General features: G+C 41.7%; 1 protein-coding gene across 4 annotated transcripts in view; it reads left to right on the forward strand.

Moving 5' to 3' along the window:
• LOC108708165 (complement receptor type 1) overlaps positions 1-18,856 on the forward strand; it is a 119,831-nt gene that overhangs the window by 41,508 nt on the left and 59,467 nt on the right. For all 4 annotated transcript variants that reach the window (XM_041582056.1, XM_018246573.2, XM_018246575.2 and 1 more), the window contains exons 6-7: positions 14,496-14,575; positions 16,520-16,699. In XM_041582056.1, coding sequence (XP_041437990.1) covers positions 14,496-14,575; positions 16,520-16,699 — 260 coding nt within the window. The remainder of the gene's footprint in view (positions 1-14,495; positions 14,576-16,519; positions 16,700-18,856) is intronic.

Consider the following 18,856-nt stretch of genomic DNA (forward strand, 5'->3'; position numbering starts at 1 on the left):
GAAATTCCATTATTATCATTCACTACATCATAATAAAAGTTAATCCAAAAGTGAACAGCCGCTTTAAGATGAAGCAGTGTTTTACATATGAGCTGTTTTATGCAATTTATTTTTTTTAAGGGTGAGTTTTTATCTATTTAAAAACACACATACGTTGATAACAAATCAAATGTTAGTTAAAACAATGTAATGGCACATTCCTAGGTCACAAATGTGTAAGAACAAATTACATATTTCTGTAGTACCTCATACTCTTACTGCGTACCAAAGCTCATAATAGGAAAGATAAGCGGGGTTCATCTCATTAGAATAAGATACCAAATCAGATGCTAATTAGGAAGTTCTTCATGGTCACTCCAGGGACCCAAAACCTTATCAAATTTGTTACTAGATCCTCTATTTTCATGTGTTAACTTATACAGTGGAATTGTGTTGTTGACTAATTGCTTCCAAGCCTTCAGTGTTGGAGGCGTACTGCCCATCCAATGCATAGCTACCATTTTCTTTGCATAGAAAAGCAGTTGTCTGAAAAGTAATATAGAGTGTTTCAGTGGGATTATGTCATCTAGGACACCCAGAAGGCAAGTTGCTGGAGCAATCACTTTGGCTAATTTATTTGCCAGGTAATCTATTACCTTAGTGCAGAAACATTGAGATTGTGGGCAGAAACAGATCATATGAAAAAATCTGCAAAAGCAGTACCGCATCTGGTGCAGGAATCGGTAGGTATTCTCCTCATCTGATACAATTACATGGGTGTGACATAAAAGTGGTGGAAAGTTTTATATTGAATAAATCCATCTTGAGTTGAGAAATGAGTATATATTGTGTCAGTAGCTTCTTCTCATTCATCTGGGGTGAGTTCGGGGATACGAGAGGACCACCATTCTTCTGCAGCTTGGAATGGTTTAGGATCTTTTAGCAACAAGTTTTGATAGATGCTAGATGTTAGTTTTACAGGGGTGGTTGAATGGAGAATTAAGTAAAAGGATTAATTGTGGAAAGAGGGAGTCGAATTGGGCTTGGAATGTGTGTCTCAGTTGGAGATATTTGTGAAAGGGGAGATGCGGTTCCTGAATCTTGTCTTGTAGTTGTGTGTATGTTGGGAAGGTTTTGTGTTCCAGGAGATCGGTCGGAATTTGATATTATTCCTAGGCCAGAAAATAAATTCCTGCAAATGTCTTAAGTGTGGGAGAAGTGGATTCCCCCATAAAGGTAAGTATCTAGAGTTCTCTGTCGTCCCTAGGCAGCACAGGTACAGCTGGGTTAATGCATTCTTCCCTTTAGGAGGCAGGATAGCAGAAGAAAAAAGAGGCTGGCTCTCCTCCTAAGCTACCCCTCTTCCCCGCATTAACCCCACCCCTAACAGTTTTTTGCCATCCTGCTTCCTGGAGGTAGGAAGCAAGGGAGTTTTTCTCCCTGTTTTTTCTTTCATTTTTACTTATTTTATTTCAGATTATTTTTATTAGGCTTTATTTATTTTTTCTTCTGAATACAGGGCATGCAGTTGCGCTGCCCTAGAGACAACAATACCAGTTCAAGGCACACTATAATGCTGCCATTGGTACACGGACCTGTAAAAGAGGTATGCTGCTGCGCTACCTAACCCAGTGTGTTGGGATTACAGGAATGGAGAACACCTAAGGCATGCTGTAGCGCTGCCAACTGCTTCAAAGGCTAGGTAAACAGGTATGCTGCAGTGCTACCGTTACCTACTCCTAAGGCGATAGTAGGCGGTATCGATACCGGAATTAGTGCCTCAAGTAGGAACGAATCGCCTCCAATTTACCAACCAGCTGGCAGTAACAGGACAGCCGCACTAGGCTACGAGGTATACGTCCCGAATTGCGCATTTTCAAATTTCACCCCAATTTAAAACTCTGCACCAAAAGCAAATAATGAGCGGGTAAGGAAAGACATCCGCTTCCGCATTCTGCACAGTACAATTAATATAAATATATATATATATATATATATATATATATATATATATATATATATATATATATATATATATTTCTCTATGACCTACCTACATCTCTTAGCCTAACATGGCATCAGGGTCCCCATTCAAGACAATATGGAGCAGCCAAGAGCCTCAGTAGCTCCCAATAAACGGCCAAGGGGCTAAGAGAGCTCACATGACCATAAGAAGTCCAAGCCGTCTTCACATCACGGGGATGAACCCAACATTATACCAGATTGGTTTAAGCCCTTTTAGGCCTCTCCCTTAACCATGTCATCATCGAGACGGTAGAGAATCTTATTAAGAGGGAATGGAAGACACCTGACAGACGTCTATCTAAGTCGAGATTTGATACACTTTACCTATTAGACCAAGCTCATAAGGACATATGGGATAGCATCCCTAAGGTAGACGCGCCTGTAACTAGTCTGGCCAAACGTACCACCATCCCCCTAGAGGATGGAACAGAAAGGTGGAAAGTCTATTAAAGAACATTTTTTCTCAAACACCACAGCATTTAAGCCTATAGTGGCTTCAGCATGTGTTTCTCGGACAGTTGTCCTATGGTTTGAAGAAGCCCTGTCAGCAACATTGGATGAGACATTCGATATGCACTTGCATCTATCCAAAATACTCAAAGCGGTTCATTTTCTATGTGATGCATCCATGGAGATGTTACAACTCCTGTCAAAGTCATCAGCACTAGCGATAGGGGCAAGAAGAGTGCTGTGGATGAAAACCTGGAGTGCCGACATGGGATCCAAAAAGAATCTAGTGGCATTGCCATTCACGGGGGCTTACCTCTTTGGCCCTGAGTCTCATCAGTAAGATTACAGGGGGCAAAAGTTTTCTCCCACAAGACAAGAGACAACGAATTCCAAACCCCCAATTTAAACGTTCCTTTCTTTCCTCCACATCGGGTCGCAGATCCCAGCAACACTCCAAACAGCAGCCTACGTATTCTAAGGGCTACCGATCCAATAAAAAAACAACATGGAACTATCAAAGGCGCCCCTTCAAGCGTACCGCTGACAAGTCACAGGAAGCCTGAATAAAAAGCCCCCCCCAAAGAGACAGAGACGGTAGGAGGACGCCTCTTGTTTTTCAAAGGTGCATTAAATCGTTTCTTCGGGGTACATGCTCCACTTTTACCACAATCCCCCTCACAGATTAATAACATCCAACATTCTGACCCATCCCCAAAAGAGGTCCACATTCAAGCAAGCCATTGGAAACATGCTTCTCTCCAAAGCGATAATTCCAGTGCCAGCCACAGAAGGAAAAAACAGGTTTTACTCAAACCAATTCCTAGTTCCAGGTTCTCGATCTCAAAGCACTAAACAAGTTTCTGGTCATACCCACCTTCAAGATGTAGTCTCTCATCAGTGATCAGTGATGGCCAACGTTCAAAGGGGAGATTTTTTCACAAGCGTTGCTCTATGAGACGCTTACTTATACCCATTCACAAGTAGCATCAGAAGTTTCTCAGGTTTGCATCCGCGGGTCAACACTATCAGTTCCAAGCCCTACCCTTCGGCCTAGCCACAGCGCCTCGGGTGTTCACAAAACTGATGTCGGTCTTGGTGGCTTACATCCGCCGACAAGGAATGTTCATCCTCCCTTATCTGGACAACCTACTCTTAAGATCCCTACCTACAATCTGGCAGTAGCTAACATCAGTTCTTGCGATCCTGGAGTCTCATGGCTGGAAGGTTCACCACGCAAAGAGCTCTTTGGTTCCCACGCAATCTATAATTTTCTTGGGAGTCAAATTAGACTCCACGCAACACAAGGTGTTTCTGACAAGAGAAAAATAAAGAAAGCTCGCAAGCACAGCCACAAAGGCCGCTGCTATCAAACGCATCACGATCAGATTCTGCATGCATCTTTTAGGCCTCATGACCGTGGCCATAGAGGTAGTTCTCTTCACCCAATTCCACATGGCCCCCTGCTATTGGAATTTCTTCACCAGTGGGCCAAGGTTCACCACAATCTCGCAGCCCACATCACAATCTCCCACCAGATAACACAGTGGTTGAGATGGTGGCAACAACCACACAATCTGCGCAAAGGCAGAAATTGTTCCATGACAGACGGGGCCATAGTTACAGACGCCAGTTTCCAAGGCTGGGGAGGAGTGTTCGATCACAGATTAGTTCAGGGCAAATGGTCACCACCAGAAATAAAACTACATAAACATTCTAGAATTCGAGCATTCTATTTATCCATCACCCACTGGGCAAAATTCCTCCAGGGCCCTCCAATAAAGGTACAATCCGACAACGCCACCACAGTGACATACATAAATCACCAAGGCGGCACCCGGAGCAAAACGGCATGGAGAGAAGTATCCCGCCTCCTACATTGGGCAGAATCCAACAACTGTCACTTAACTGCGGTTAACATCCCCGGTCAACTGAACTGGAAGCAGACTTTTTGGATCCGGGGGAATGGACCCTTCAAAAATCGGTGTTTCAGGAACTGGTCAGCCGCTGGGGTCTTCCCCAGATAGATCTCATGGTGTCCCCGTTCAACCATCAGGTAGCGCACTACTGCACCAGGTATAAGGATCCACAAGCCTTTTCAGTGGATGCAATGACAACTCCTTGGGACTTCGACCTAGTCTACATATTCCCACCGATACCCATGATACACCCCGTTTTACGCAAGACTGACTACAAGAAAGGGATTTATCAGTGAGTATAAAAAATCCCCTTTTCACCGGAGGGGAGCGGCCCAACAATTTAATGGCTTTAGACCACGCTTTATATGGAGTGGACAATGTGGTCGGCAGTAGAGGAACATCTTTGGTTTGTTGGTAAGGAAAGTTGCGTAGGCCTTCCAGAGAATTGATGCCTGGAGGGGGATATTGAGGTTATATGCATCCAAGGCAAAGCACCAGTGTAAGTAGTGTAATTGTGATGCTAAATAATATAATTGGAAGTGAGCAAATGCTAAGTTAACGGGGCAGTAAGTTTTTTCCAGGCTACTCTCTGTGGATTATGCTTTGATTAATCTGTTTGAAGAGGTAGTTGAGGATGGGATAGGGAGCATTGTGAGGTACATATAAGAATTTAGGGAGGTAGACCTTTTTTATGACATTTATTCTTCCTCAGAGTGTAATTGGCAGTTTGGCCCATTGAACGAGTTTGGTCTTAAAGGAGGTAATGACTGGCTCTAAATTAAGTTTAATGAATTTGCCCAGGTCTGTATGTATCATTATCCCTAAATATTTAAATTGTTCAGACCATTGTTGGGGAATCCCTGGGGCAGGATTCGTGGTTGATCAGTGTCAATGCGGACCAGAACTGATTTCTACCAATTAATCTGGAGTCCTGAGAAGTTACCAAATTGATTTACTAGTTGTAGTAAGGCAAGGAGTGATTCAGATGGGTCTTTAAGGTAGATAAGTAGGTTGTCTGCATATATTGAGACATTTTCCTGAATTTTGTTGTATGTTAGGCCTTTGATTTGATTCTTTAATATGAAATTTAATTTGATATAAACTATCTGTGGGTCTCCTGGAGAAGAAGTATAGAGTGAGTGCCTGTTTAAGTAATTGAACATAAGACTTCTTTTAAACTTAGAGCTAAGGCCTCTTAAATTCCACAATAGTATTGAAAGGTCAGCCATTTTGTTGTGTTGTGTGTATGGGCTCGCCATAAATTCCCCACTTAACGCCCAACCCCTCCCTACCCACCCCCCAACCCACCCAACTTGGGTGGGTCTAGTACCCTGAAACATTTTATGCTTATAGAAGCTCTTATGGAGCGTGTCTATAGTATATGAATCAACCTTAACAGCATATATAAACAATCAATAAAACATTTTGTGGTATTCAATGATCAAGCAAATTATAGTGTGCCGCGATTTTCCACGCACCGGTATTTGTTTGGCGTGTATTCCAAGTTTATAGCATCATCAAAACAGGAATATTAAGAGGGAACTGGAGTAAAGTGTTCTAGTTTGTGTATGTGTCTCAGTGACTAAGACGTTCTAAAAGGTAAGATTAGGTCAGATTTGTTACAGGTCAAAGAGATAGCGACCCTCGCTATCCACAAAGGGTAAGTCTGCTGGGTCTTATGGTGAATTATGGGTTGTCACAGGGGGAATAAATGTCCCGTACCATGGTATACTTGTGTTTAAAAGGGCCGGGTCTTTTCTGACCATAAAGGATGGTCCCATTGTGTCTTCCTAAATGTCTTTGGGTTTGTCCTGATAGGAACAAAAAAATGACTGTCAAATGTATGCCAAAATATCCTTAGAGGAGAGCCCTTAGTGTAGGGCGTGCAACATCTCCCTACCGCCATGTGGTGTTATCAGTGGGAACTAATTTACTATAATGAAAATTAGAGTAGTTAAATGTGTACTGATCATTAGAGCAATTCTGTCGTCTAGTGACGGGGAGGTGATCTCCTTGGATTTTTCCGAGATAGTCACTCTTTAGATTCTGAAGGGGAGCTGAAGAACTGGACTCGGTCTCCATCATGAATGTGCAGCCTTGCTGGGTATATCATACTATAGGGTATCTGAGAGTCTCAAAGTCTTTTTTTTAACTGCCTTGAATGTAGCTCTTTGCTACTCTTTGATATTGTGGAACTGTTAAAAGAGAGAAGCCCCTTGATTCTGGCCGCTCTGAGAGCTGCATCTCTGTCTCTTTAGTTAAGCATACGTATGAGGAAGGGACGAGGAGGCGTACCGGGGGTAATGGTCTGGTCAGGACCCTGTGTGCTCTTTCTATTACAAACATGTTAGAGAAGGTGTCTGCTCCAAGAGTGTCTTTGAGGCATCTTTCAATAAAGGTTTCTGGGTTTTGCCCTTTTTTTTTTTAGTTTTATAGTTCAAGTAAGTGCATGTATGTATGTATGTATGTATGTATGTATGTATGTATGTATGTATGTATGTATGTATGTATGTATGTATGTATATATATATATATATATATATATATATATATATATATATATATATATATATATATATATGAGCATATTCTATATATCCTTGGTTATAAAAGCAGAGCACATCAGAGTTTAAAAAATTCACTTGTTTATTATCAAGACCTTGATCTTGATAACGGTCTTAGACCAGAACTGAACCATCGATCCACAGTAGAAAAGATGAAGCAGCACTCGTTTGTTGCAAAAAGATATATTAAAAATTCAGTACATCACATAGCAGCAACGTTTCGGACAATCTGTGTGCCCTTTATCAAGCCAAAATTAATCCCAGCACAGCACAGGTATCACATTTTCGAGTCAATGGAAAGGAAATGAAATCACAATTTGCATCACACTTGATGTGGATCATTATCATATGTACATATTCATAGATACAAAAACAGATCATAATCACGATTTAAGCCCAGTGGATGTAAAGATTTAAGTGTATTGATCCACCACACCTCAATTCTCTTTAGCTTCAATTCTCTGTCGCCTCCTTTTTTTAAAGGCGGCACTGTTTCTAATACCATAAACTTTAACTGATCAGCAGTATGTCCCATATCTGCAAAATGTTTTGATACAGGTAATGTAGTATTGCCGAGGTTAATTGAACGATGTTGCGATATACGGGACTTGACCATCTGGGTGGTCTCACCTATATTGGTCATGTCAGCACGTACACCGCAAACTTAGAGATACAAGTATAGTGTCCCCATAGCTGTATATGTTGCCCTGTCTGTGGATAAACAAACTCTCTACCCTTGAGGACATATGGACACTGCACACACCACAAACACAGGAATATGCCCTTGGACCTGCCAACTAAAAATATATGAACCTCCTTAGGTTTGGTTTTCATCAATGAAGAGGTGACATGCACCCCAATAGCCTTTCCCCGTCAATACGAGATTATATTTCCCCAAAATCACAGCACTCACGATAAATCATTACACATTGCCTGGGTGCACGCATCAAATCTTGCATACAATCCTCCACAGAAGAAGCCGCACTCACAGGACTTATCTCAAAGATATAAATGCTTTATTCAAAAATAGGGATGGGCGAATTTGACCCGTTTCGCTTCGCCGAAAATTCGCCGCCGGCGAAATGTCGCAGACGCCCATTAAAGTCTATGGGCGTCAAAAAAATTTTGTCGCACGGCGAAATTATTTTGTCACGCGTCTTTTTTTTTGACGCACGTCGCCATACAAGTCTATGGGCGTCATTTTTTCGGCGAAACGAGGCGAAAAAATTCGCCCATCCCTATTCAAAAACGAACTTTTCGGCTGCAACTCAGCCTTTGTCAAAGTTACATATTATCAAACAAACCACCCCTAAATACCCGATCAATGGCGCGAATACCCAGCCCCTCCCACTATGACATGTTTCCCTTCATTCAATTCAATTACATGCATCCCCGAAATTTATACATCATTTACATTCTAATATTATTCCGGCTAATGCAGTTTCTCAATAGTTATCTTATCAGTATAAACACTTAGTTGTTTGCCGAAACTGTAACAAAAGTATCTTTGCAACGCTCAATCCATTAACCTATTCCTTACCATGTAAGGCTACATATAGTCTGTCCTCTGATGAAAATAGTGTTGAGCTCTACATACATACTGGGTGACACGTCACTCTAGGCTAGGACTGTTATGTCTTTCCCACCAATTTGAGCCTGTTCTTACGTGAGACCAAGTGTTACAGGTTGCATTGGGCCACCCCACAATTGCAGTAAAACACCTTGCCCATGCCCACCCCTCCACTCACAACTACTTCTGCTTGCAGCTTTCCAAGGTAAACGTACAGAGATTACTGCCTCTATTGTATATTACCATTCAGCTGAATAGTTGCACAAAACTACAAATGTTAAAATCTGGTCATTTAGTTTATATATGTATATTTTGATTTATATAGCTATACTTGTGCTTGCAGCACTGTACAGTAGAAAATTACATTCAAGGAACAAATGAGTCAATTAAAAATACAAATAGGTCAGGGGCGTGTCCAAGATGGCGGCATGATAAGACGGGCTTTTCTGAGCTCCCGTCTCCCTTTGCAGTATCCGACACATTATTTGGCACAAAATAAGACTGACACTAGCAAGTGCTTTCCACCTGGGGCCCCTCCAAGACCACTGCTAGCAAAACTCCTGAACTTCAGGGATAGAGACGCGGCACTACTGGCTGCTAGATAAAAAGGGCCTATAGTGATCCAAAACGCAACAATATCCTTATACCCTGACTTTTCTGCGGCAACTTTTCTATGCCATGATGTATCCAGTGCGCCTCAGGTCCAAGATGGAACGACCACGCACTTCTTCACTACACCTGCGGAAGTCAACAACTGGCTGGATGGAAGAGGAACAAGGAGGAGAAGAAGAAACAACTCACCTAAACAATGATTACCTAAACAGCTGCATTTACTACAGCTCTGGAGCGTAAAGCGGATTCCTTGAAGTGCACACCTGTGTTGAGAGATGGTGCAAAGGGGTAAGCAACACTTTGGGGACTTTATCCTACTACTCACCTTACACATGTCCACACAGAAGGGGTGTGCCTACTAGACTGAATCCAACTACAGGGAAACCCACCATAAGCAACCCCAAATCTGATGATATAAGACCTTGCAATGTCTTTCTAACCTGCTGGCACAATCTAAGAAGGGATGGGAGCTGACAGATAGAGATCTGTGCACACACCCCTACAGACGCTTGGAATTTCCCCCATAGGGGTAACTTGTTTGCCATAAAGTTTGTTATGGGTATAGACCCACCCACGTTCTGGACCAGGCAGGGACGGAAATGTTATGTTTATCCTGTATGGTTTTTCTTTGTTTTATGTCTACCCTACCTACCTACCCAATCCGCCTGGGGACATAAAACGTATTTCAGTATGTACTGTGTATGTCAAAATGGAGAGTAATACTATATCTTTAATGTCCTGGAATGTGAGGGGGATGAACTCCAAATATACGAGAGCAGCAATATTTGCATACCTTAAGAAACAGCCACCTACGATACTATGTCTTCAAGAAACCCACTTAATGGGGCAGAAACTCACCAGAAACTCTCGGACCATTCCCCTTTATTCCTGACACTAGTCCTTCCAGGCCACCAGCATGCCAAACAATGGCGACTTAGCCCAATATGGCTTTGACTCCCCGATACAACTGAAGAAAGTGACAAAGCAATTGCGCAATACTGGGAAGAAAATAGGGGTACTGCCTCACCTAATATACTCTGGGATGCCTCTAAGACGGTCCTCCGGGGTAGCTTAATACAAACCATAAAATGATATCGTAGTTCCCTGCAGGAGGAGGTCTCCCATCTTGAAAATATATGTGTAGAAATCCAGAGAAACCATGCAGCTGGTCCTACAGATATTACCTATCAGGAGATGCAGAAGGCACAACAGGCCTTATTGTTAAAGCAGACAGAACTCATTAGAAAGATTACTTTATACTCAACAAAGAATCTTTGATGATGGAGAAAAGAATAGTAAAGTTTTGTCACAACTCTCCAAATTCCCCACAGAAACTATAGCAGTACCTAGACTGATAAGACAGGACAATACAGAAGTAACTGACCCTGAAGGCATAGCCCAAGAATTTGCTAAATTCTATACCACACTATATGCAACAAGACTAGCAGTCCCTACGGACCAAATTAAATTACTCCCTAGATTCCCAACAGAGGGAATACCTTGACTCACCAATAACGCAATATGACCTAGCATTAGCAATACATGATCTTCCCCCGAATAAAACGCCGGGCCGGATGGATTTCTAGCTGACTGGTATCTAGCCAAAGCTAAGGCGTCCCACACTTACACGACACCTTAATAGATGCACAGAACAAGGGCCAGCTCCACCAATCGATGCAAGAGGCGACTATAGTAGTCATACCCAAAGAAGCAGGGCAACCTGATCAATGCAGAGCATGTTTTCAAATGGAGGGCACTCTAATATAAGATATATATAGTATAGTTAGTATATGGGTGCAAACAAAAGCCCTTATAAGGCCCCCATATAGGCCAAATACAGAACAATGTTAACCAAAAAGGGCCTGCACACCAAATAAACAGCAAGACCACGTGGTATTTGAATAGTCATATATTTTTATATATTAAAAAGAGAATATACATACATATAACAGGGCAAAAATGTCCAAAAGATATCACAAGAAGTCAATTATACATACCACGCAAATATGGTCAAACAGCAATAGGGAACAAAGAGAAAAGCGGATACACTTGCCCTGAGAAGAGAATCACCCCGACGTTTTCGGCTTTTAGCCTTTCTCAAGGGGAATTCCCCTTGAGAAAGGCTAAAAGCCGAAACGTCGGGGTGATTCTCTTCTCAGGGCAAGTGTATCCGCTTTTCTCTTTGTTCCCTATTGCTGTTTGACCATATTTGCGTGGTATGTATAATTGACTTCTTGTGATATCTTTTGGACATTTTTGCCCTGTTATATGTATGTATATTCTCTTTTTAATATATAAAAATATATGACTATTCAAATACCACGTGGTCTTGCTGTTTATTTGGTGTGCAGGCCCTTTTTGGTTAACATTGATCAATGCAGAGCATACAGGCCAATATCACTGCTCAATGCAGACACAAAAATCTTGGCCAAGGTCCTGGCCACCAGGTTAGCTAAGGTCATCACCACCCTTATAGAGCTGGATCAATCCGGGTTTATGCCACAAAAAGCAAAAGACGTCAACATTAGGAGACTATATGCCAACTTGTAAATTCCACATATCAACAAAGGAGAGAGGGCTATTTTATCAATAGACTGGGAAAAAGCATTTGACTCGTTTCAGTGGCCATAAAATGGCTCCAAATGATCTACCAAAACCCCGCAGCCAAAGTTAAAGTGAATGGTATAATGTCCCCTGCTTTTCAACTCCAACGAGGTACGAGACAGGGCTGCCCCCTATCCCCCTCCTCTTTGCAATGGCTATAGAGCCCCTACCTGCTAGAATCAGGACTACAGGCACCTGTAAGGGACTAAAGCTCCCCATAGACGCGACGATTCTTCTTGCCGAACGACCGATTTTAGGGAAGCCCGACCAATCCTTCAAAATTATCGTGCGGTTAGTGGTATTCGAACGATCGTACATCTTACGATTTTTCGGCCGACATCTGTCGGGATATTGATCGGCCAGGTCAAAATATCTTTGTCGGTCCCAGTGCAATCTACCTATGTTTGCAGGGCCAAGCAGGCAGCTCCCCTTTGTTTTCCTGGCAAATTGGTCTTTTTAGTTGATGGTAAGTTCGTATGATTGTTCTGAGAAGATCGTGGTCTCACGATCAGGATCTGATCTTTTAAAAATCTCAACATCTATGGCCAGCTTAAGAGTAGGGGCAGGGAGTAGAAAATTTCTCTATACGCCGACGATGTCTTACTGTACTTCCAGGACACGGGCTTGTCAGTAGACATAGCTATGAGAATCATACAAGAGCATGGTAGATATTCTGGCCTGAAGGTCAATTACCAGGGTTGTGGCTGCATGGCAGCACCTGCCACTTACACTATGGGGAACAGTGGCCCTATTTTAAATTGTATTTCTTCCAAAGTTTTTGTATTTATTTCGTAATTCCCCAGTTCACATACCGAATAAAGTCTTTCAAAGTATAGAAAAGGTGATAACAACCTTTATTTGGAATAACAAATCCCTCAGAATAGCCAAAGAGACACTCTATGCCCCTTTGGACAGCGGAGGTGTGGCACTGCCTAACGTTAAGGCCCAGGCAGCTTATGTTCATTGGTGGTTGGTGCCTACACTACAGGCAGTGTTTCTGAGCTCGATAGAAGCTATGCAAAATGCTCCTTATAGAGCACAAGCAAGACATCCCCAAAGGAACTGGCAGTAATAACAACAGCCCACAGGACCTGGGTCTCTGCACTCCACATAACAGGGGTGGACCCACCATTGCTCTCCTCAAACCTGCCATTCTGGAGAAACTCCAGCCTAATCTACTTTATTGATCTCCCCAATTACCAAGAATGGCCGCTGGGGGTTATTAAAAAACTGACAGATGTTTTGGTTGATAACATGTTTATACCCTATACAGCGTTAAGGGACAAGATGTTAACTCCTAACCTGAGACTTCATGCCTACTTCCAATTGAGGGAGGCTTTTATGAGACAATTTCGCTCTCAATCACTGGTAACCGAGGAATGACCACTATTGAAACCTATGAGCGCGGAGATGTCAGCCAAATTGACATCCCAAATCTACTGGCTGTTGGTCCGTGCCCCTGCGGCCCCATTCCACCGCACCTACCTTAAATGGCGTGACACTTTGGGAGACCTGGAGGAGGACCAATGGGAAGAAGCAACTGACAACCTATATAATTTTCTAGTATCTTCCCGACATTGACTGATACAGTACAACTTCCTCCACCAGGTCTACCTGACACCCACCAAGCTATATAGATTTGGCAGAAGAGCAAATGGCAATTGCCATAGGTGCCAGGCTGAGCAGGCAAACTTTCTCCACATAACTTGGCAATGCCCCCACATACAATCATTCTGGAGAGCAGTTACAACATACCTTTCAACACAACTGGCTCTTCCCCCGTTGCTCACTCCCCAATGCTGTCTGCTGGGAATTATTGAGGGAGCTGTTCATGGGAAATGCATGCACCTTCACACTAGAGGATTACTATACTATGCAAAAAAAATGTATCATACTAAGGTGGATAGGGCCTAGAGCTCCCACATTGAAAATGTGGCAAAAGCAGGTTAACAATGTGCTCCCCTTGATCAAATTTACTTACCTAGCACGGGGCTGCCCTGACAAGTTTGATCAAATCTGGCAGCCATGGACTGATGCTGAAGGAATAACTATTATGGGTGAATAAAAGGTATAATCAAATGGGCATGAGAATGTAAATTGACAATGTCTTCCAGGCGGGATCATAAACCCCCCCCCTTTTTTTCCTCCCCTCCCCTTGTCTTGTGAATGAAAATCAATAAAAATTGATGGTTTAAAAAAACAAATACAAATAAGTACAAAATACAATTACATTCAAGATTTAGAGCTTCAACTTAGACAAGAGGAATGAGCCCACATTTGCTGGCAGTATCTGCCCTTCAGGCTGAAGTGGATATTTTTTTATTGTGCTCCTCTCAGAGAACATTGTTGATCAAAATGCCTTTGCACTGATGAAACCATTTCCCATCTCACATTAAATGGTGGTGTCACATTAAATTCGATGTCTGGAGCAATGGTGCTCAGCTTGAAGGTCATTGAGGGTAAGATTAGGAGAAAAATTTTATTTGCCTCCAGGATATGGAGGATGATTTATATTTTTGGAGCTATGCTTGAATGGATGATACCACAATATTTGTAACTTTTTATAAGCTAAGGGGTCACCTATGCAAAAGATTTGAAAACTGTTGCCTTATGTGTAGTACAAGACAGTTGTTCTGAAACTGTGGATGTGCCCCCCTAAGGGTTAATAAGTTATAAAATTATCCTGAAGAATGCAAAGCCAGTCAAAATATAGAATATGGCTGGCATTATCTTTCCTTTGAGATAAATTGAATAAAACTATTGTTTTGTTTTTAGATACAGGATGATCTCAAAAAAGAATACCAAGTTTTGCCAAGCAGATGGAAAGTGGACTTCTGCCTTTCCTAAATGTGAAGGTAACTGTTTGACTAACTTCCAAGGATTTCTCATGCTTTACATAGAAATGCTTTGGGGATTTTATCACTGGTTGCCATTTGTTCAATAAGACAATAATTCCTGAGCATTGCATATGCTGTCCAGAAGTCCCCAACAAGTGTGAAACTGATTACTGTGAGATGCAGTGGAAATCATTTATAATGAACTGGACAGCAACCCAAGACAGTGAATCATATGTATTTTCATTGTCCTAAGTGATTTTTACAGAATTTTAAAATATCTAATCAAAACATGTACTAAACAGCATCTTGTGTCATTGGGTGTAAAGACAAAACATAAATGTGTATGCCAGGGGTTTTCTTTTTCTTTTTGAAAATATTTTATTTTCATATTAAGCAAATGAAATCAGTATGACAGCAAATGTTATGCAGATGAAGAGAATATGTTATATTCCGTACAATGGCATAATATTATTAAAACTAAATACCATTTAAGAAGACTAACAAGAACTAGCTAAAATTAACTAAGCCACTGGAAAGAAAGAAAAAAAGAAAAACACCCATTCATTGGCTGGAATGCCGGAAAGAACATCTTACAATTGAAGAAACTGCCTTATTTGATCACCAGTATTAGAGCTACAAATTTCAAAATAAGGAGACCAAATCAGCCTAAAAGAATCTTTGGAATTATTCCCTTTGGTTTTAGTTAATAAGGCTTCTTGCCAGCTAAGCTGGTTCATATAAGAAATGGTGTGCGATAATGAGGGGGGTTCTTTTTGTAACCAGGAATTAAATAAAGCTTTCTTAGAAGCAGATAGAAAAAAAAACCAGTCAATAATTTACTTTCATGGGAGATAAAATTTGTCTTAGGGACTGAAGAAAACATTATATTATCTAGATGCAATAAAGCGAAGCACGGAGACAATTACATTTTTATCTTCAATTTATAATTCAAAAAACTAGTGACTTCCCTCCAAAATAGATCAATCCTTGGACAGGACCATAAATAATGGAAAAGTGACACATTAGTCTCGTCACATTTAGGACAATATGATATAGGGCTATTAGAGGAATTTTTCAAAAAAAAAATTTCCATAGCCGAAGTGTTGTAACCTCCAACTCTCTGCTAAAATTAATTTATTATAATCATAAATAGATTTCACCAAATCTGAGTGAGACACTTGACAATATAAAAATTCAGTCCATTTGATGGAAGGTTTTGATAACGGGTGCAGGAGTTTTCTTAATTAGTATAGACACGATAGCTTGCAACTGGCAACTGCACTTGTGCAATTTATATGCATGATAGTAAGCCCCTAATACTAAGGAACCCCTTAAAGCTATACAAAAGTATTAGAAAGTACAGTTTGTGAAAAATCAAAATATGCCAATAAGTGCTCCTAATGAATTGTAGCAGTGCCAATGAGCCTGTTCAGCCTGCTCTGATTAATTATGCAGGAGTGTATTGACGCAAGGGAACCCTGCAATTACCTTCAGCTTGGACTTAGTAGTGGTTTTTAGGGTTCTGCTAGTGAGTGCATCAACAGGTGATATTTGTGTCAGGCAAATTTTATAGTATACTAATGATAATCAGCTACACACAATTGCTGTACTATGCATGTTAATGGAAACTTAGCACAGCCAAACTGATGCCTGAATTCTGAGGGCTGTAGGAAAATTGTAGCAATAACCACCACGCACTGCATTTGTAAATGAGCTATTCTGAATATAATTGTGAGTTATTTCTTTATCGATATTTGTAAAAACAGACTCAATTGTTATCAGTGTATTACAATTGTTTAATTGCTACCTATTTAATTGTCTTTCATGCCACATAGAATGCAAGCCATTTGGTACTTGAATACCAAAACCATCCCATGGTTTGTACACTTTTTCATTTTTGATTTTTTGTTTACCTTAAGGAAATTTTAAATAAATAATAATTTTTTACATTATTTTTCATAGTAATGATCTGTACTGCCCCAAGAGACTTAATTGATGGGTTATACAAACCTAAGAAGGAGGAATACAGCTACCAAGAAGCTGTGACATATGTCTGTAATAATAATTTAGCGCTTATTGGTAATCGTTCTGCATACTGCACAACTGATGGCACCTGGAGTTCTGAAGCACCTGTTTGCAAAGGTAAAAAAAAATTAGCATTTTTTTTGTTATTTTAACAAGATACAGTTTCTAGATCAGGGGTGCCCAGACTTTGTGACACTGGGATCTATCTCTCGACATCTGGCCCCCATCAGGAGATCTACCTTGATAGTGTGCGGCAATTTTTAAATCACGCCCATTTTGTGGCCATACCCCTAATTACCATGTTCATTTTACAAAATTTGGCAGGTTATGAAGGTATGAACACACTTCCTTCCCCTCCGTACTTGCTGCTCTCAGCCCTCCTTCCCCTCCGTGCCTGTATCCTGCCCTCCCGTCCTTCCTCTTCATGTGCGTGCTTGTTGCAGCCCTCCCTTCCTTCCCCTCTGTGTGCATGCTTGTTGCAGCCCTCCCTCCCTTCCCCTCTGTGTCCGTGCTTACTGCAGCCCTTCCTTCCCCTCTGTGTCTGTGCTTGATACAGCCCTTCCTTCCCCTCTATGTCTGTGCTTGTTGCTGCCCTTCCTACCCCTCTGTATCCGTGCTTGTTGCAGCCCTTCCTTCCCCTCTGTGTCTGTGCCTTTTGCAGCCCTTCCTTCCTCTCTGTGTCCGTGCTTATTGCAGCCCTTCCTTCGCCTCTGTGTCCGTGCTTGTTGCATTCCCCTCTGTGTCCCTTCTCAGTAAAATAAAGATGGCAGCTGCTGGGCTGAAGCACCGCGATGTGGCGCAGTAAGGATTCGCGTCTGACGTCACGACCAGGAAGTGCCGTTTAAACCTTCAGGCAGGTCACGGTCTACCAGGAAAATGACGTGCATGTCCCTATTTATAGACCCGCTCCTGACCTGCCCCCTCTAACATCACGGAAGGGGTGTGAACATGTAGACGCAAGTGTATAAAAAGTTGTGCATGGATGTGTAAGGGGGGCACTGAAAGGTCACACGGGGGGTTGGTGTCGGACGCTGGGTAAAGTTCAGCCAGAACCCATCAGCGGCCCGAGAACATTGTGCGGAAATCTGCCCAGACCTGCAGGTCCTACAGGCTTCGGGCTGGCCTGCATATCACTAAAATGCAGGCTGTGGATTGGATTTTGTGAAGACGTAGTGTGCGTTTAGATTTAAGGCTCATGGCACAAGTGTCTCTGTCTTTTTGCACCAGCAGTCTGCTGGATACCGGCTGTATAGGTGGTGTTCCAGTATAGTCATTGGCACTGTTGTGTTATCTGCCAGCACATAATAAGATAAAATATTATGTCATTACACTAGAACCCCCCATTATACATTTTTTAAGGAACCAGAAAAAGAAATAGTGTCAAATCAGAGAAATTTGTTAAAGCAACTTATTCTTGGTGTACTCAAAGGTTATAAGCACAGGAGTCTGTGTTAATGACAACTTAGTAACATAATAAGTTAGGTTGAAAAAAGCAGTTTATGTCTATATCAGGGATCCCCAACCTTTTGAACCCGTGAGCAACATTCAGAAGTAAAAGGAGTTGGGGAGCAACACTAGCATGAAAAATGTTCCTGGGGTGCCAAATAAGTGCTGTGATTGGCCATTTTGTAGCCCCTATGTGGTTTGTCTACCTACATTGAGTCTCTATTTGGCAGTACACCTGGTTTTATACAACCAAAACTTGCCTCCAAGCCTGGAATTCAAAAATAAGCTCCTGCTTTGAGGCCACTGGGAGCAACATCCAAGGGGTTGGAGAGCAACATGTTGCTCACGAGCTACTGGTTGGGGATCACTGGTCTATATTAAGCCTGTCCAACTGCTAGTTGATCCAGAGGAAGGCAAAACAACTCAAATAGAAGGCTTTCCAATTTGTCTCAGACAGGAAAAAAATCCTTCCTGACTTCAAGATGGCAATTGGATCAATTCCAGGATCAACTTGTACTATGAGCTAGCTTTCAAAACCTTGTATTCCCTCACTTGCTAAAAAGCCATCCAACCCCTTCTTAAAGCTATTTAATTTATCAACCAGTTCAACTGATTCAGGGAGAGAATTCGACATTTATCTTCTTACTTCTAATCTGAATGGGTGCCCATCATGTCAGTTGGAAGGACCTAATGGTAAATGGAGGCATTTGAGAAATTATTGTATCCCCTTGTATATTTATGCATAGTTATCATATCACCCCTTAATTGCCTCTTCTCCAGCATGAACAACCCCAACTTAGCCAGTCTTTCCTCATAGCTGAGATTTTC

This window comes from Xenopus laevis, chromosome 2L (assembly GCF_017654675.1).
Source record: "Xenopus laevis strain J_2021 chromosome 2L, Xenopus_laevis_v10.1, whole genome shotgun sequence".
NCBI lineage: Eukaryota > Metazoa > Chordata > Amphibia > Anura > Pipidae > Xenopus > Xenopus laevis.